The following is an 18,966-nucleotide window of genomic DNA, read 5'->3' on the forward strand; positions in this document are numbered from 1 at the left end:
AACGACATCAATGGGATACAGAAATCTCAGTCAACAAATAAAAGGAATGTATTTTACATTAATGTATTCAATCCTCCTGTCAATTACTTAATTTAGGTGCATAGATTACTCCTGTATATTATCCTTTCCTTGTTGTAAAATGCCTATATAAAGGTATGTAGGATTGTACTATTGTCATCAATTTAATCAATATCTTTTTTTTACTCTCTGAATTCCTATTATCGTGGTCGCCGACAACAGAAGATCGAAATCGGCGGATGCTTTCTCCGATCAAGTAATGGAGTGTGCAAACTTTTTGTTTTACCTTATCGGAGCATATCAGCATCATCAAATCTGTCTCTCTTCTTGGTTTTTCAATCTGCTGGAGATGAGTACACGTATGAAGGAGAAGACGTGTTAGAGGAGCAGGACCACACGTGGAGCCAAAAGCAGAGGTGAACAAAATATAACTCACATTACAACTTAAATGCACAAAACTCTATGTATGCATACCGTACAACTACAATTAGCACAATCTTGTTGCTAATTTATAATGTTATGAATTTCATTTCTTTCCTATCAGCATTTATTTTTGCATTTTTGATGTGTTTACTTAAAATATATGATGGGTTAGATCGATCTCTTATAAAATTTGTAAACATAAAACATCTCTAAAAGAACCAGCACCATCTATCATTGATGTCTGTCAGCTGGCCTCCACCTAGCAATCGTAGTGACACCATCGCCATCGTCGACACCTTCAAGTCGCCACAAAAACAAATGAACCTACTCTACCCAGCCCATTTTGACCCCAAAACTAATTTGTAATGTTTTTTAAGCTGTATTTTTTACCCATTACACAAGATGACCCGTCTGTCTTACCACTAATGTGACAACTCGTATTTCGAACCTGTTTTGTGTAACATTACGTGATTGTGTGAACATTAGTGAATAACATGATATATGTGTTTTATGTGAAATCGTGATATATGTTATATGTTACATAACCCGAATACACGACCCATTTGCCTACACAACTCATTCGGTCCATGATTGATGGACTCGAGACCGTTAGGGCGGCCCGATGAGGGGACGGCCCACTCTCTTAAACCGTGTAAACACTCACTAGTGGAGGAAGTTCTCTCATTTGTTACAATTATCTCACAAACACACACAAACCCTAAAGAACTCTCTCTCCCTCTCGGCTACTTGGAACCCGGCGACACACCCACACCCTACAACCGAGGATCATTCTTGTCTCTTCTTTAATTCGGTTAGTGATTGTTATGTTTATTGATGGTTTGAATATTGTTGAGGAATTGGTTGTTATATGAAAGTTCTTGTGAGTATTGTTGCATGATAATATGTTTGATTATGATGTTAACTGTTAATGTTCATGAATCGGCCATGTTTGTATCTAATCGGATATGATGTTTGTTAACCGGTTGTGATGTTATGATTTGGGAACATGATTTAGGTTGCTTGATAGTTTATGAAATCGATTGTCACATGATCCGATCCACTGTTCTTGATGATGATAATATGAACATACATGATTCTGTTTAGAAACTGCTGTTTGATCCGTTTTGATGATAAACAAAACTGTTAATTGATCATGATTGAATTTCCAAATTTGTGCATAATCAGTTACGGAAATTATGAGCTGTAAATCAGGAAATCAGTTACACATCCGGTTACGACAGGAGGTTGCGAGTCGGGATCTCCCATTGCGACTCGAAACCACACACGGTTGCGAGTCGAAACCAACACACACACCGACACGAACAGCATGAACCGAAACCACGGTTGCGAGTCCTGTTGCGACTCGTAACCGGACCATGACAAGCCGAGACCCCAGTTGCGAGTCCCATTGCGACTCGTAACCGCCTTTGGTTGCGACTCGAGATCGCTGGTTGCGACTCGGGACCTTTCCTTGTTGCGACTCGAGACCATGTAATCGTACATGCTGTTGTTGGGCCTGCACAAATACGAGCCCAACAGATTGGGCTGAACACTTGGACACTGTCTGTTTACGTGATGCTTGTTTACGTGATTGGTTACGTGGAATACCATGTTGAGTACTTGCACAGCCTGTTATTATACGTGTGAAACTTACGTGCAATACTTGAATGCGAATCTGATTGGTATGATAACTTTGGTAGGACGTGGTTGATTGCTTATTAACTTAATTGAACTGTGTGAATCATACCGAGCAACCCCAGGTGAGTTCATTGCATTTTCTCAAGCATGCGTCCCGGTGGTTTGGGACATCTGATAAACATTCGGAAGGAAAACTTGGGGTAAACAACTGAAACATAGAAACAATCATTTACCGGATTGCCTGTAAGGCAATGGGGTAATTAGTTGATAGCGCTATTAGGTTTGGCACCCTCACACCGGGCCGTAAGGACGGGCGTGAACTAATTACTGGGACAACTTGTAACGCGGATATAAGACCTCCTACAGTTGGTCAAGGTTGTTTGATACCTTGACTTTACCAATGCCTGTGGGGCATTGGAGTTAGGCATTCCCATCATTGACGCTGCATACGGTACAACAAACGAATTAACAACGATATCAGAAACATACAACGAGTTGACTTAACTAATACCCGGTAACTTCACACGTACGCAATACCTTGAACTCACCAGCGTAGTCTGACACACTTGTTGCATGCTTGTAGGTCGTTAACTGTGGAGCGTGGACTTGCTATCTGGGAGTGCTGGAGTTGTCATGGATCGAAGTTATGAGATTGCTAGTATTGACACTTTGGTTTTGAATTATTATGAAACGATTACAAAACAATTTATTATATGCTTCCGCTACTCGACATTATTGGTTTGATAACATGTTTTATTAAGTATTTTCTATTGTTTCAATGTGATTGGTGGCTCAGACTCTGATGTGTAACACGCCTCGCGGGGGTTTCCGCAGGTGGTATTTTGGGGGTGTTACAGTTTGGTATCAGAGCCACTGGTTATAGTGAACTAGGTTTTAAAACGTTTTGTAAAACCAGACTATAACCGAACAACTTCGACAATCGATCATGACACTCAGCACCAGATTGCAAGGTTCGCTTCTCTCTCACTTTATACATTACTTGCTTAGCAGTCACACACCCACAACGTATATGAACTGATACATTAAACACCATAGTGACTTGATAGTGTGACACTACTCTTCGACTCATGTGAACCATAGAATTATGATATCAGCTGTTGTGTTATTTGAACGGGGGAAACTTCGAGCGCAAGCTAAGAGGCTCTGAGATGAACATGCAAATCGCCTTATTATTATGGGTGCACACTTAATAATAACGCGAGGTGCATGCAAGTCCCAGTGAGGCTTATCGAGCGTGAGAAGGGTTCTGCCTTACTATGTGCAAACTTGGTAGTATATAGATATCTGTATGACACCTGACTTCCATCTCGTTTCGATTTCTAAACCGGTTTATTCCCAACTATAGAAACATGAGTGGACGAGGACACGGACGTGGCAACATCAACATGACTCAGGCTGAGTTGACTGACCTAATCAATACCCGCGTGGCTGAGGCTCTAGCAGCCTATCAAGCTGGTACGGAATGTACCAAGTACTCCTTATTCTTATACCACATACACGTCTTTTCATTCCTATAATGTGTTTCCTCCCGTTATTTAGGTCAACAAGCGCAACCCCAACCTAACCAGCCTGTGTGTACCTTCAAAATGTTTATGGACTGCAAGCCACAGACCTTCACCGGGACTGAAGGGGCTGTGGGACTCCTAAGATGGTTCGAAAAAGCAGAATCCGTGTTTGCTATCTGTAACTGTCCCGCCGGGGACAGGGTGAAATATGCTGCGGGTACCTTGGCTGATGGTGCCCTAACATGGTGGAACGCCCAAGTGCAGTTGTTGGGCATTGAGGCAGCGAATGCCACAACTTGGGAAGATTTTAAAGAACTGATCAGGGAGGAGTACTGTCCTCGGGATGAAATCGAGAAACTGGAAAACGAGTATTACAACTTGAAGATGGTTGGGTCGGAAGTTGAAGCGTATGTGAAGCGACAATACGAACTGGCCGACATGTGCCCAAACTTGTCCCGGCCTATGCCTAGGAGAATTGAGTTATTCATTAGAGGGTTACCTCCGCGTGTGAAGAGCTTGGTCACTGCAGCCCATCTCAATGATTTGACACAGATCGTTCGTCTGACTCACAAGATTGTGGATCAAGAGGTGGAGAGCGGATCGTTACCTCCGCGCATTTCAGCCACTGCTGCTGCTACACCCACTGCCACTGCGTCTGCTAATGATAACAAGCGGAAGTGGAGTGATTATGACAAGGCATCCAGTGCTGGCCAAAATCAGAAAAGGCCAGACAACAGCAACCGCAACATCAGCCAGTCGTCGTCTGTCAATCAAGGCCAGGGAAGTGGTCAAAGTCAGGGCTCGTATGCAGGAAAGAAACCACAGTGTAATAAGTGTGGCTACCATCATTTCGGGCCATGTAGTCGCACGTGTCGCAGGTGTGGTAAAGTGGGCCATGAGGCCAAGGATTGCAGGGCTTCACAGCCCAGGCACCAGCAGCAACAGAACCAGCAGAATCAGAGACAACAGGGACAACCACCCCAGCAGAACCAGGGTTTCAGGAAGGGGTGCTTTCAATGCGGGGATGAGGGCCACTTTAAACGGGATTGTCCTCAGTTAAACCAGAACGCCAACGACAACAACAACCGCCCGAATAACAACAATGCTGGAAACAACAACAATAACGGCAACAACGGGGGTAATGGTGCTCGGGGCAGAGTGTTTCAGCTTGGAGCAGGGGATGCCAGGAATGACGGCAACGTTGTAACTGGTACGTTTCCTGTTAACGATCGTATTGCTTCTGTATTATTTGATTCGGGTGCCGATTGGAGTTACGTGTCCCTAGAGTTTAGTCAACGATTAGGGATAACCCCAACACCCTTAGAGGTTAAACAAGTAGTAGAACTAGCAGATGGTAAGACGATAGAAGCCTCGAACGTCCTTTTTGGGTGCAAACTAGATCTCGTGGGTCAGGTGTTTGATATTGACCTCCTTCCCGTTACGCTCGGTAGTTTTGACATAGTGGTAGGCATGGATTGGTTGTCTAAGCACCAGGCAGAAATTCTATGTAAGGAGAAGATTTTGCGTATTCCTCTCCCTGATGGAGAGTCACTGTTAGTTCAAGGACATCGTAGTGGGACGATGGTTGGGATTATCACGGCCATGCGTGCACAACAGTATCTACAAAAGGGGTATCCTGCACTGTTAGCGCTAGTTACCAACGCTCAGTCTGAAGAGAGTAAGATTGAGGATCTCCCAGTAGTGCGAGAATTCGCTGATGTATTTCCAGAGGAGCTACCAGGGTTACCTCCTCACCGTCAAGTAGAATTTCAAATTGACCTTGCACCGGGAGCAGCTCCAATTGCTCGAGCTCCTTACCGGTTAGCACCAGGAGAGTTACAGGAACTGTCTAATCAACTGCAGGAGTTGTTGGACAGGGGCTTTATTCGACCCAGTTCTTCGCCTTGGGGAGCCCCAGTTTTGTTCGTAAAGAAGAAAGACGGGTCATTCCGTATGTGTATCGACTATCGAGAGCTCAACAAGGTGACCATTAAGAACCGCTATCCGTTACCACGTATCGACGACTTGTTCGACCAGTTGCAAGGGTCGAGTTTCTATTCAAAGATCGACTTAAGGTCGGGTTATCACCAGGTAAGGGTTAGGGAAGAGGATGTTCCCAAGACAGGCTTTCGAACGCGCTACGGGCACTATGAGTTTTTGGTCATGCCGTTTGGATTGACCAATGCACCAGCAGTTTTCATGGATCTTATGAACCGCGTGTGCAAGCCATATCTCGACGAGTTTGTTATAGTGTTTATCGACGACATCTTGGTCTACTCCAAGAACAAGGAAGATCACGAGCGTCACCTACGTCTCATCTTGGAACTCTTGAGGAGGGAACAACTGTATGCAAAGTTTTCTAAGTGCGACTTTTGGATTCGGGAAGTGCATTTCCTTGGGCACGTTGTTAACGAGAAAGGGATACATGTGGACCCTGCGAAGGTGGATGCAGTTAAGAATTGGGCGGCACCAAAGACTCCGTCTGAGGTACGTCAATTTCTTGGTCTCGCCGGATACTATCGAAGGTTTATTAAAGACTTCTCGAAAATCGCGCAACCTCTCACCTCACTGACACAGAAGCACACGGCGTACTCGTGGGGAACGAAGCAGGAAGAGGCCTTCCAGATGTTAAAACAGAAACTTTGCAGTGCACCGATCTTGTCTTTGCCAGAGGGCACCGAAGATTTTGTGGTTTATTGTGACGCGTCAATTCAGGGTCTCGGTTGCGTGTTGATGCAACGCGAGAAGGTGATCGCTTATGCTTCTCGACAACTGAAGGTGCACGAGAAGAACTACACGACACACGACTTGGAGCTAGGAGCGGTGGTGTTTGCGTTGAAGATTTGGAGACACTATCTGTACGGTACCAAATGCACCATCTACACCGACCATAGGAGTCTCCAGCACATCTTCGACCAGAAAGAGTTGAATATGCGACAACGACGATGGGTGGAGTTATTGAACGATTATGAATGTGCCATCAAGTATCACCCGGGCAAGGCGAACGTTGTAGCCGACGCCCTCAGCAGGAAGGATAACGCACCTAGGCGTGTGCGAGCATTGCAACTCACGATTCAGTCCAATCTCCCTTCCCAGATACGAGACGCTCAGTTAGAAGCGTTGAAACCAGAGAATGTTCGAGCTGAAGCTTTACGTGGCTCGAGACAACGACTAGAACAAAAGGGAGACGGCGCTTACTACGTAACTGGACGCATTTGGGTCCCGCTCTTTGGCAACTTACGGGAACTTGTAATGGAAGAGGCACATAAGTCACGTTACTCCGTACATCCTGGATCAGATAAGATGTACCACGACCTGAAAACTACTTACTGGTGGCCCAGCATGAAGGCTCATATAGCAACCTACGTCAGCAAATGTTTGACTTGTGCTAAAGTCAAAGCAGAACATCAAAAGCCCTCAGGTCTACTGCAGCAACCAGAGATACCCACATGGAAGTGGGAACAGATCGCTATGGATTTCGTGACAGGACTACCAAGAACTCAGGCTGGGAATGACACTATTTGGGTGATTGTTGATCGCCTCACGAAATCAGCACACTTCCTAGCAATCAAGGAAACGGACAAGTTTTCTCAGCTGGCAGCAGTGTATCTCAAGGAAGTGGTTGCTAGGCATGGAGTGCCAACTTCTATCATTTCAGACCGTGATCCGCGTTTCACTTCAGAGTTATGGCAGTCTATGCATAAATCGTTTGGTTCCCAACTCGACATGAGTACCGCTTATCACCCGCAGACGGATGGTCAAAGCGAGCGCACCATCCAAACACTTGAAGACATGCTTCGAGCATGCGTACTCGACTTTGGAAAAGGATGGGAGAAACACCTACCGTTGATAGAATTCTCCTACAACAACAGCTACCATTCAAGTATTAAGGCAGCTCCGTTCGAAGCACTGTACGGACGGAAATGTCGTTCACCTCTCTGTTGGCATGAGGTGGGAGATAGTCAGATCACAGGACCTGAGTTTGTCCTTGAAGCATCAGAAAGCATCGTGCAGATCAGAAACCGTATGGCCGCAGCTCGCGATCGTCAGAAAAGTTACGCTGACAAGCGTAGTAAGCCGTTGGAATTCGAAGTTAATGACCGAGTTATGCTAAAGGTCTCACCCTGGAAGGGTGTGGTGCGTTTTGGGAAACGCGGCAAACTAAACCCTCGTTATGTAGGACCCTTCAAAATTTTAGAACGGATTGGAAAGGTGGCCTACAGGTTGGAATTACCTGCTGAGTTGGGTAATGTCCATGATGTATTTCATGTATCACAGCTAAAGAAGTGTTTGGTTGACGAAACACTAGTAGTACCATTCCAAGAACTAAAGATAGACGACAAATTGCAGTTTGTCGAAGAACCAATTGAAATCATGGATCGGGAAGTCAAAGTTCGTAAGCACAGCCGCATACCGATTGTCAGAGTTCGTTGGAACTCGAGACGGGGTCCAGAGTTCACGTGGGAACGCGAGGACCAGATGAAACTTAAGTATCCACATTTGTTTCCCACAGATCAGGCAGAACCTAGTGAACCTAGAGTTGAGGCAACTAGCGAATTTCGGGACGAAATTCCCATTCAAGTTGGGGAGGATGTGACACCCCAGGAAAACCAGCAAACGATGTAACCTACCTAGCTTTAACCTGTATAGCTTACGTTAGTGAGTGCGTACCAAATTTCGGGACGAAATTTCCTTTTAGTTGGGGATACTGTGACAACTCGTATTTCGAACCTGTTTTGTGTAACATTACGTGATTGTGTGAACATTAGTGAATAACATGATATATGTGTTTTATGTGAAATCGTGATATATGTTATATGTTACATAACCCGAATACACGACCCATTTGCCTACACAACTCATTCGGTCCATGATTGATGGACTCGAGACCGTTAGGGCGGCCCGATGAGGGGACGGCCCACTCTCTTAAACCGTGTAAACACTCACTAGTGGAGGAAGTTCTCTCATTTGTTACAATTATCTCACAAACACACACAAACCCTAAAGAACTCTCTCTCCCTCTCGGCTACTTGGAACCCGGCGACACACCCACACCCTACAACCGAGGATCATTCTTGTCTCTTCTTTAATTCGGTTAGTGATTGTTATGTTTATTGATGGTTTGAATATTGTTGAGGAATTGGTTGTTATATGAAAGTTCTTGTGAGTATTGTTGCATGATAATATGTTTGATTATGATGTTAACTGTTAATGTTCATGAATCGGCCATGTTTGTATCTAATCGGATATGATGTTTGTTAACCGGTTGTGATGTTATGATTTGGGAACATGATTTAGGTTGCTTGATAGTTTATGAAATCGATTGTCACATGATCCGATCCACTGTTCTTGATGATGATAATATGAACATACATGATTCTGTTTAGAAACTGCTGTTTGATCCGTTTTGATGATAAACAAAACTGTTAATTGATCATGATTGAATTTCCAAATTTGTGCATAATCAGTTACGGAAATTATGAGCTGTAAATCAGGAAATCAGTTACACATCCGGTTACGACAGGAGGTTGCGAGTCGGGATCTCCCATTGCGACTCGAAACCACACACGGTTGCGAGTCGAAACCAACACACACACCGACACGAACAGCATGAACCGAAACCACGGTTGCGAGTCCTGTTGCGACTCGTAACCGGACCATGACAAGCCGAGACCCCAGTTGCGAGTCCCATTGCGACTCGTAACCGCCTTTGGTTGCGACTCGAGATCGCTGGTTGCGACTCGGGACCTTTCCTTGTTGCGACTCGAGACCATGTAATCGTACATGCTGTTGTTGGGCCTGCACAAATACGAGCCCAACAGATTGGGCTGAACACTTGGACACTGTCTGTTTACGTGATGCTTGTTTACGTGATTGGTTACGTGGAATACCATGTTGAGTACTTGCACAGCCTGTTATTATACGTGTGAAACTTACGTGCAATACTTGAATGCGAATCTGATTGGTATGATAACTTTGGTAGGACGTGGTTGATTGCTTATTAACTTAATTGAACTGTGTGAATCATACCGAGCAACCCCAGGTGAGTTCATTGCATTTTCTCAAGCATGCGTCCCGGTGGTTTGGGACATCTGATAAACATTCGGAAGGAAAACTTGGGGTAAACAACTGAAACATAGAAACAATCATTTACCGGATTGCCTGTAAGGCAATGGGGTAATTAGTTGATAGCGCTATTAGGTTTGGCACCCTCACACCGGGCCGTAAGGACGGGCGTGAACTAATTACTGGGACAACTTGTAACGCGGATATAAGACCTCCTACAGTTGGTCAAGGTTGTTTGATACCTTGACTTTACCAATGCCTGTGGGGCATTGGAGTTAGGCATTCCCATCATTGACGCTGCATACGGTACAACAAACGAATTAACAACGATATCAGAAACATACAACGAGTTGACTTAACTAATACCCGGTAACTTCACACGTACGCAATACCTTGAACTCACCAGCGTAGTCTGACACACTTGTTGCATGCTTGTAGGTCGTTAACTGTGGAGCGTGGACTTGCTATCTGGGAGTGCTGGAGTTGTCATGGATCGAAGTTATGAGATTGCTAGTATTGACACTTTGGTTTTGAATTATTATGAAACGATTACAAAACAATTTATTATATGCTTCCGCTACTCGACATTATTGGTTTGATAACATGTTTTATTAAGTATTTTCTATTGTTTCAATGTGATTGGTGGCTCAGACTCTGATGTGTAACACGCCTCGCGGGGGTTTCCGCAGGTGGTATTTTGGGGGTGTTACAACTAATACCGGTAAGTTATATATCTAAATAAATTGTCATCATTTTTTTACTTGAGTTTCCTTTAAGCTAATAAAATATACACACCCATCATACATTATTTAAGTTAATAAAGTATACACGTCTTTTCCACCTCATCTGATACGGCCTTAGAAATCAACAAGGCAGGAGGTCGCAAACGACTTCACGTCAGATTGTTCTAATACTACCTCCATGAAAATCTTTCTCATCCCCTCTTACAACCATGATTTTCATCCTCCATGAAAAGCTATTTTATATTTAAGAGTGATTGATTAACAAATCTTCGAGAATATATATAGTGGAGTAAAATAAACATTTGATAGTTATCATGTCTCCTTTTCAATACAAAGAGAATATTAATTAAACATATAGATAAATAAAATATAAAGGTGTTGCCGTGTTGATAGGTGCTTCTTGTCATCTTACACTAGACTCCAATGATGATCGCTGAATGTGTCTTCTCTATTAGCTAGTTCTTATGCTTTACAAGGATATACCTCATGCATTATTATTTTTAGTTTAATAAATGAATACAAGCCAAATACTTGTTGCATGCCAATGTAATATAGTTCTTAAAAATATAGAATTATCTATCAAGTTATCAAATGAAGCTCTTATTTTTTTTTTCCTTAAGATAAAAAACGATAAACTATTGTGATATATGATCATCATTCAACCTTGCAACAATTAGATTACAATTATTAATATATCTTTTACTTGTGACAACCACAACGTCATTGTTGGAAAATTACTTTCAACACAAACAACATACATACATATATGCCTAACTAGGTTATAACCCCGTGTATTACACGGGTTAAGTAAATAAAATATTAAATAGTTAATAACGAGGATTTCACAATTATAAAACGATATTTTAAGACATTTTTCTGATATCTGAACAAAATTTTGTTTTATGTATGATCAAAACTTGTGATGTTTGTCAAGTTTGTAAATATGTAAGCATTTAAACTATTAATTAGAAGACAAACTGTATCATCGACCTTCTCACGACGTGAACCCAAGTTTTATTTAAATAACAATGGTCTTAATTTATTAGTTCTAAAAATATTGTTGAAATGTTTAGATTAGGCATATAGCAATTAGCCAATTAAATAAACTTATAGCTACAAAATAAAATTTAAATTATTTCGATAAATATAAATTATCGGTAATTATTAAGTTATATAACTTTAAAATTTAAATATATGGACTTGAGTTTCATCTCAAAAGGATGATTGTTTTTGGATAAATTTATTAGTATGATAAATGTAGTTATTATTCTTCTTCTTGTATTTTAAATATATTAAATAAATAAATTATTTGTTAAGCAAGAAAATCATTCCCTCCACCCTCGTTATGAAAATGCTCGATATTTGTTTCAATTATTAAGATATAATTTCTAATCTAGTAAATAAGAAAATCATTCCCTCCACCCTCGTTATGAAAATGCCCGATATTTGTTTCAATTATTAAGATATAATTTCTAACCCAGTAATTAATATAAATAAATAATAAGATAATTTATGCAACTTTATCCGTAATTTCTTAAATGTTTGAAAGAAATATTAAATTTAATAATTTAAGTTAAATAATAATTATTTACAATTAAGTAAGAGTAAATGGCCTAGAATAATAACCTAGTAATTAATATAAATAAATAATAAGATAATTTATGAAACTTTATCTGTAATTTCTTAAATGTTTGAAACATATATTAAATTTAATAATGTAAATTAAATAATAATTATCTACAATTATAGATACAGATTATGCATATCTATTTTTTATATATTTAATATGTATATGTATTCGATAATATTTTGACCAGTCATAGAATAGGTGAAATTATATTGTGACTCCATCGTTTTTTATTAAATCGTACAAGAAAAAAAAATTCACATACTCGAAAACAAAGTAAAAATAAAAGGTTGGGCTTTCGAAGAATAATCTGACAAATCATGATAATCATGTTAAACAAAATTGGTTCACGTGTTTGATAGTTTATACATATAAAACTTGTCTAACATCAATAATATATTATATAATAATTTATGGAACTTTATCCGTAACGTCTTAAATGTTTGAAACATATATTAAATTTAATAATGCAAATTAAATAATAATTATTAATAGTATATGGTCTAAAATCATGACAAGTGTTCTTTTATTGGTTTCTTTTATTATATAGTAAGTATAGATTTAAAAGAAGTTAATTAAAAAGAAAATATAGTAATCAAATATAAATATAATATATTAAATTATTAGTTATTTGACATATATGGTATTTAATATTTTTTTGTTTACTAAGTGTCTAATACTTTCTTTATTCAGCTCGTATAATTCATGTGTTTCTAACCCAATGTACATATGTGTTATAATTTAGTGATAATTATTTTTTGTTTGATTTTGTAACCAACTAAATAGAGTTTAAATAAGATTTAAAGTGGATAGAGTATTTATGATTAGAGTGAGATATTTAAAATAGAATTTACTATGCAGTTAATCCGGTAATATATCGGATATCGGTAGGTTATCTCGGTGAAATATCAGTGGGATATCAGTAATTTTAATATCATGCAAGATTTATATATATAGCAATTTAACACTAACAACTCAGTGATAGTGATATATCGGTGGTATCGCTCAGTCACATATCGATCATATCGCCGATAATATCAGTACCACCGATATATGACATTGATATTTTACTAGAGGACCGATATATTACCGATATTAACTGCATAGAAAAGTTATAACAGACACAGTGGGATGTAAATTCAATTTGATTAAGTTTAAAAGAAAAAATCAAACTCGTCCCATCAACGGACTCGAAAGAAGAACCAAAATTATGGACCCATGCAAAATAAAATTTTGTTTTAAACGACAACTCATATACTTTCTAATTATAGTACTAAACTACACATTTTTGTCCTTAACAGAAATTGAACCCTTACCACTTGAAAAATAAAAACATTAGCAACACTTTGCCGTTTTCCCGCGCAAACTAATTACACAACCCTATTTTCTTGAGTTCTAATTGTGGTTCATCGAAGTTATTTACAACGTTATGATCATATATAAGTACACAATTTAGATTTTAGACAATAAATGGACCGCTCTTATGAAGGTTCAAGGGAATTGAAACACATGCAAAAATAGACAATGTCTTTTGTTCAATTTCGTCAAAACACACATCACCTTTCTTGTTCGGTTGCCTGAAAGAATAGAATGATTTCATCATCTTGACGGTTTGTTGCTTTAACTTATGTTTTTTTTTTCTTTAAACAAAATCATATAAAAGATTGGGTCAACCAATATGTTTATCTTATGTTTTTTCGATGTTGGCTTCAAATGAGTAGAAACAAGCTTATCTACTTTGTTCTTTTTTTTTTTTCTTTTTTTTTTTTTTTTTTTACAAACCATAATTATGTTGCTAATCTTGATTCTAGCACTCACACAATGTGAACCAACATCATGTATATTCATGACTTTTAATAGATATTAAATGTTATATATTAATTTACATATAATAAAATCAAAACTTAATGAACAGTACATCTTAAAATTATCATTGAAAGATAAATTATAACATTGGCAACTTGCTTAATGGTTGACCAGGTTGTGGGCCAAAAGCATGTATATTGGACATTATGTACATGGCAATGGTCAATGGAAGACTACTTCAATTCAAATATATCATCGCCAATTCGCCATAAACCAATAAATAACTTGGTTACACAAAAATAATCAGAATTTAATTTTTCATATTTATCTCATTTAACATGTAGCCGTGTTCGGGTTGTCTATTTTATTAGATAGATCGACCCGTAAACCCATTTATGACCCGTTTAACTATTCTTTTGCATCATGTTTAACTTAATCTATTTGACACATTTAGATATATGGATTGAACTGGTCGTGTTCGGGTTACATGATTTTAAGTGTGTGGGGGTTAGTGTTGATGTTTTTAACAAGAATAAAGATGCTGGCGTGGAATATTCAATATGCTAAGTTGCTACCCGTCAACTCGATATGATTCAAACAGTGAATGACCATTAGCGATTTATTTACTATATCATATGTGGTCAAGGGCGGACCCAAGCCTTGGGTTGGGTGAACGGGTGCCCCCTTGAAAAAAAATTTAGTGTATTTTTGAGGTAAAAATCCTGACTGCACTCCTTGAAAATTTGGTTGAACCCTTCGTTTGCATCCCTAAAAAATAATTCATGGATCCGCCACTATATGTGGTGAGAAAAACTAAATAATAAACCATATTGAAAACAGCAATTTAATCACCTAATTATACGGTAAAAAATGAATTTACAATAAAGAAAGCAAATCTTGACTTGTTCTTGAAGATGTATTAAATTTAAAGGTGATTTTTGGTGGCATCCTACAACATCCACTTCCCATGGCGGCCGGCGGTTGTCACATTTTTTTTTTGTTAAAATTAAAATAGTCAACTAGCCCACTTCACACCTTATTATAAAAGCATACCACCACCATCCCATTTTCTTGCAACCAAAAATGGCTTCAAACTCATCTAAATTCAGCCCCCTTATCCTTTTCCTCCTCTGCCTATTGGCCACCACAATCTCCGCGGCTAGTCGTGGCGGCATCGCCATCTACTGGGGCCAAAACGGCAACGAGGGAACGTTAGCCGCAACATGCGCAACGGGAAAATTCCCCTATGTTAACCTTGCATTCCTTAATGTATTTGGTAACGGTTCAAACCCCGAACTTAACCTAGCAGGCCATTGCGACCCAGCCTCTGGAGGCTGTGTCTCATTGTCCACCGACATCCGTAGTTGTCAAAAACAAGGGGTTAAGCTCATGTTAGCCATTGGTGGTGGCATCGGAAGATACTCCCTATCTTCACAACTAGATGCCAGAAACGTTTCCATATATTTATGGAACGCTTTCTTAGGGGGCAAATCATCATCAGTATTTCGCCCCCTGGGTGATGCCGCATTAGACGGCATTGATTTTGATATCGAACTAGGATCATCACAGTTTTATGATGACCTAGTTCGATATCTGAAATCATACTGTTCACCAAAACAAAAGGTTTATATAACCGGGGCCCCACAATGCCCATTTCCGGATAGGCTAATGGGGACCGCGTTAAATACCGGGCTTTTTGATTACGTTTGGGTTCAGTTTTATAACAACCCTCCATGCCAATATACTTCGGGTAACACTACAAATTTGATCAACTCATGGAACCTTTGGAGTAGATCAATAAGGACTAAAAAGTTGTTTTTGGGGTTGCCGGCGGCTACCCAAGCCGCCGGAAGTGGGTTTATTCCGGCGGATGTGTTGACTTCTCAAATTCTTCCGGTGATTAAGAAGTCTCCAAAATATGGAGGTATAATGTTGTGGTCAAAATTTTGGGATGACCAAAGTGGATATAGCTCATCAGTTGTATCAGAGCTATAACTCAAACTTTGATCATGTTGTTGTAACCTTTTTTTTTTATTTTTTTTTTATACTTGACAAAAACGAAATAAAGCTTTTACTTTTCTTAATTATATATATTAAGCTCTCATAATTAACTATACATTATTTTTGTTGTTTAGCTAATTGTCATTTACGGTCCATTTGTATTTTCATAGAATCCAAATTTTGGCATCAAGGTTTTTTATGTGATTATAACATAAAGGTGTTCAGGATTGGGCTAAACCACTAATACGGTTTTGGAAAACGACAAGTCACACTCATCGTGCAGTGACGAAATTTGAAAATTTAAATTTGGGAAGGGTGGAAAATATATGTTTAATTGGCAGTTTCTATTTAAAATATAAAATAATAGAAATAGTTTATGAATATAAAACATAAATACACAATTGCACGACGAAGGAATTGAATGAACGAGGTAATGGAATGGACAAGGGAATGCAATGGATCATTACCATTTCATGTTTTGTTTGGTTACCATGTGTGAGTGGAATGAATTATTATTGTGTATTGTTCGGTAGGCAAGAAAAACAAAGTAATAAAATTAGGGGTGAGTTGTGGTGGTGATCGGTGGTAGTGATTGTGGGTGGTTAGAGGTGGCGGTGGTGGGTGTCGGTGGCGGTGATGGGTGGTGGTGGTGGCGGCGAGTGGCGGTGACGATGAGTGGTGGTGGCGGCAAGGTGGCCGTTGGTGGTGGCTGGCAGCAGAGGTGGCGGTTGGTGGCGGCAGTAGCGGTTGGTGGTGGCGTCGACGATGGTGGTGGGCGGCGGCGGCGAGTGGCGTTGGCGGTTGGTCGCAACTGTTGGTGACAATGGTGGCGAGTGGGTGGCGGCGGCGGCGGTGGCTGTCGGGTGAGGTGGTGGCGGGTGGCGGCGATGGCGTCGGTGGCGGGTGGCGGCGAGGGCGTCGGTGGTGGGTGGTGGTGGTGGTGGGTTGTGGCGAAGGTGGTGGGTTGTGGTGTTGTTGATGAATGGTGCAAAATGGGATGAAATAGAAAAAAAACATGGGGGGTGGAAGGAATGATTTTGAGGGAATGGAATGTCTTTTGGAATGGATGACTCCATTCCATTGACCAACCAAACACCCTTTTCTTCATTCCCTCGTAATCATTCATTCCATTCTACCTCTCATTCCTACGTACCAAACACTACCTTAAGAAAACACGGACGACTTCAAGTTCCAAACCGTTAAGTGTATTCATGATTATTTAGACCTAAATCAAATCACATAAATCAAATCAAATCACATAAATCACAACGACCAGATTTTAATCGGTTTGATAGGTTTTAGTGATTATAATTTATAAATACCCTATCATCGAGGTGAAAAAAAGGGGAGCCTTAACCGAAAAACAACTTAACTAAAACCTAACATGTGTAGGAAACGTTCGCGTAAACAAATAAAATAAAACAAATTTTATTACTGATTACAATACAAAGAAAAAAGAAAGCTGAACTTTGTGTTTAGCAGGGTAGGGTTTGCTATTCAGAAGGGGGTAGCGGCGCAACTTGTTGCTCGTCTATCTGCCATTAGTCTGTAATCGTCTTTGTTCATTATTTAAAGCAAATGACTAATGATTTTAAAAAATACAATACTATTACAACTGAAATAAGCAAAATACAAGAATGGGGTAGAAGCAGAGGGCTGAGTCACGTGTACACACACTTCCCTTAAAACAAATTCCGAGTCTCTCAGAAGTAGGGGTGAGCAAGAAAACCGAAATAACCGAACCGTAACCGAATAACCGAAATAACCGAACCGAAAAAACCGAACCGAAACAAAAACCGACGGTTCGGTTTTCGGATTTTTAATAACCGAAAATTTCGGTTCGGTTTTCGGATAAACCTTTTCAATAACCGAAAAAAATCGAACCGAAACGATAAGTTACAATCCATATATTTTTATCTTTAAGTTTAAATTGTTTAAGTGTTTAACCCAATACTAGTAGAAAATGTTAATTTTATTCTTGAATGTTAAGTGTTTATAATAAAAAAATTATAACTGAAATGATTTATTATTACCTATAAGATATAACAAAATTTAATACAAAAATTAAATTTAATAAAATTTTTGAAGAAACATAAAAATAGATTAGAAAGTTAGATGTATGTAAACAACATTAACTAAAGAGGTTAACTATAATAGCTTAAATGTAAACATATAAAAAGATTGTTATAATATAAATTATACTTTTTATTTTTTGAATCTTACATAATTTTGTTCCAAAAACCAAAATAACCGAAAAAGCGAACCGAACCGACGTAAAAACCGAAAAAACCGAAACCGAACGGTTTTTAAAACCTAAAAACCGACATTTCGGTTTCGGTTTTGATTTTACCCAAAAACCGAACCGAACCGAACTGTGTACACCCCTACCCAGGAGTACTCGTTTTGTTTCCCAGGGCACAACAGCCGGAGCAGGAGTACTGCCGGAGTTCGCCTACAACCCGAAGGTTACCTTGAAAACTTCAAGAAAATGATCATAAGAGGGAAGAGAGTTCTGTGCATAAGTTGTTGTATTGCTGGTGTCCTTCTGCAGTGGGTATGGAGCTGTATTTATACAGCTCCTAAGTCGAAACAGTCAAAAGGGAATTAAAGAGAGGTTTAAATTGCATTAAACGTCTTCATTGCAATTTAATACGTCATTTAATTCTCAGTCAAAGACCGTTAACTCGTCAGTTTCGAAGCTGAACTGTAACTGCACAATCATTCAATGCTGGAAGCTTCTACGCGCGCGCGCGCGCAAGGCACACTGGTGCGCGCGCGTACTTGCGCGCGCAGGTCTGCACGCTGCGTCCTCTTGGCTCACTGCCATGCGCGCATGCGCCACACTGACTTAAGACCATACGTCACTTGTGAGCCTCTACGAGCACGCCACACAGTCGCGCCGTATTGGCTCACTCTGGTGCGCCGCGTACGCACAACAGGACCCCTGCACCATGCGCAACCGCGCGGACTGCCACGTCACGCCCTTCGAACCCTCACGCCACTTGGTCCTTGTAGCCTCTGTGATCCACCACGCGCACATGGTAAAAAATACAAAGGCGGCTCTCAAGCGGCTCGCGGCGATGCAAAGTGCGCCATCAAAGCGCCAAATTGCGCATCG

The 18,966-nt window shown here is 40.0% G+C and overlaps 1 protein-coding gene across 1 annotated transcript; it reads left to right on the plus strand.

Moving 5' to 3' along the window:
- Nucleotides 1–14,926: 14,926 nt before the first annotated feature.
- On the plus strand, nucleotides 14,927–15,936 carry LOC110878180 (hevamine-A). Its single transcript, XM_022126451.2, has one exon. It carries the CDS (start codon nucleotides 14,931–14,933, stop codon nucleotides 15,840–15,842), a length of 912 nt encoding a protein of 303 aa, XP_021982143.1. The 5' UTR covers nucleotides 14,927–14,930; the 3' UTR covers nucleotides 15,843–15,936.
- Nucleotides 15,937–18,966: the final 3,030 nt, after the last annotated feature.

Source organism: Helianthus annuus, chromosome 9 (genome assembly GCF_002127325.2).
Source record: "Helianthus annuus cultivar XRQ/B chromosome 9, HanXRQr2.0-SUNRISE, whole genome shotgun sequence".
NCBI lineage: Eukaryota > Viridiplantae > Streptophyta > Magnoliopsida > Asterales > Asteraceae > Helianthus > Helianthus annuus.

What these genes read in the sequence shown, in the direction of transcription:
- LOC110878180 (XM_022126451.2), top strand. Translation starts at nt 14,931, where the DNA reads ATGGCTTCAAACTCATCTAAATTCAGCCCCCTTATCCTTTTCCTCCTC.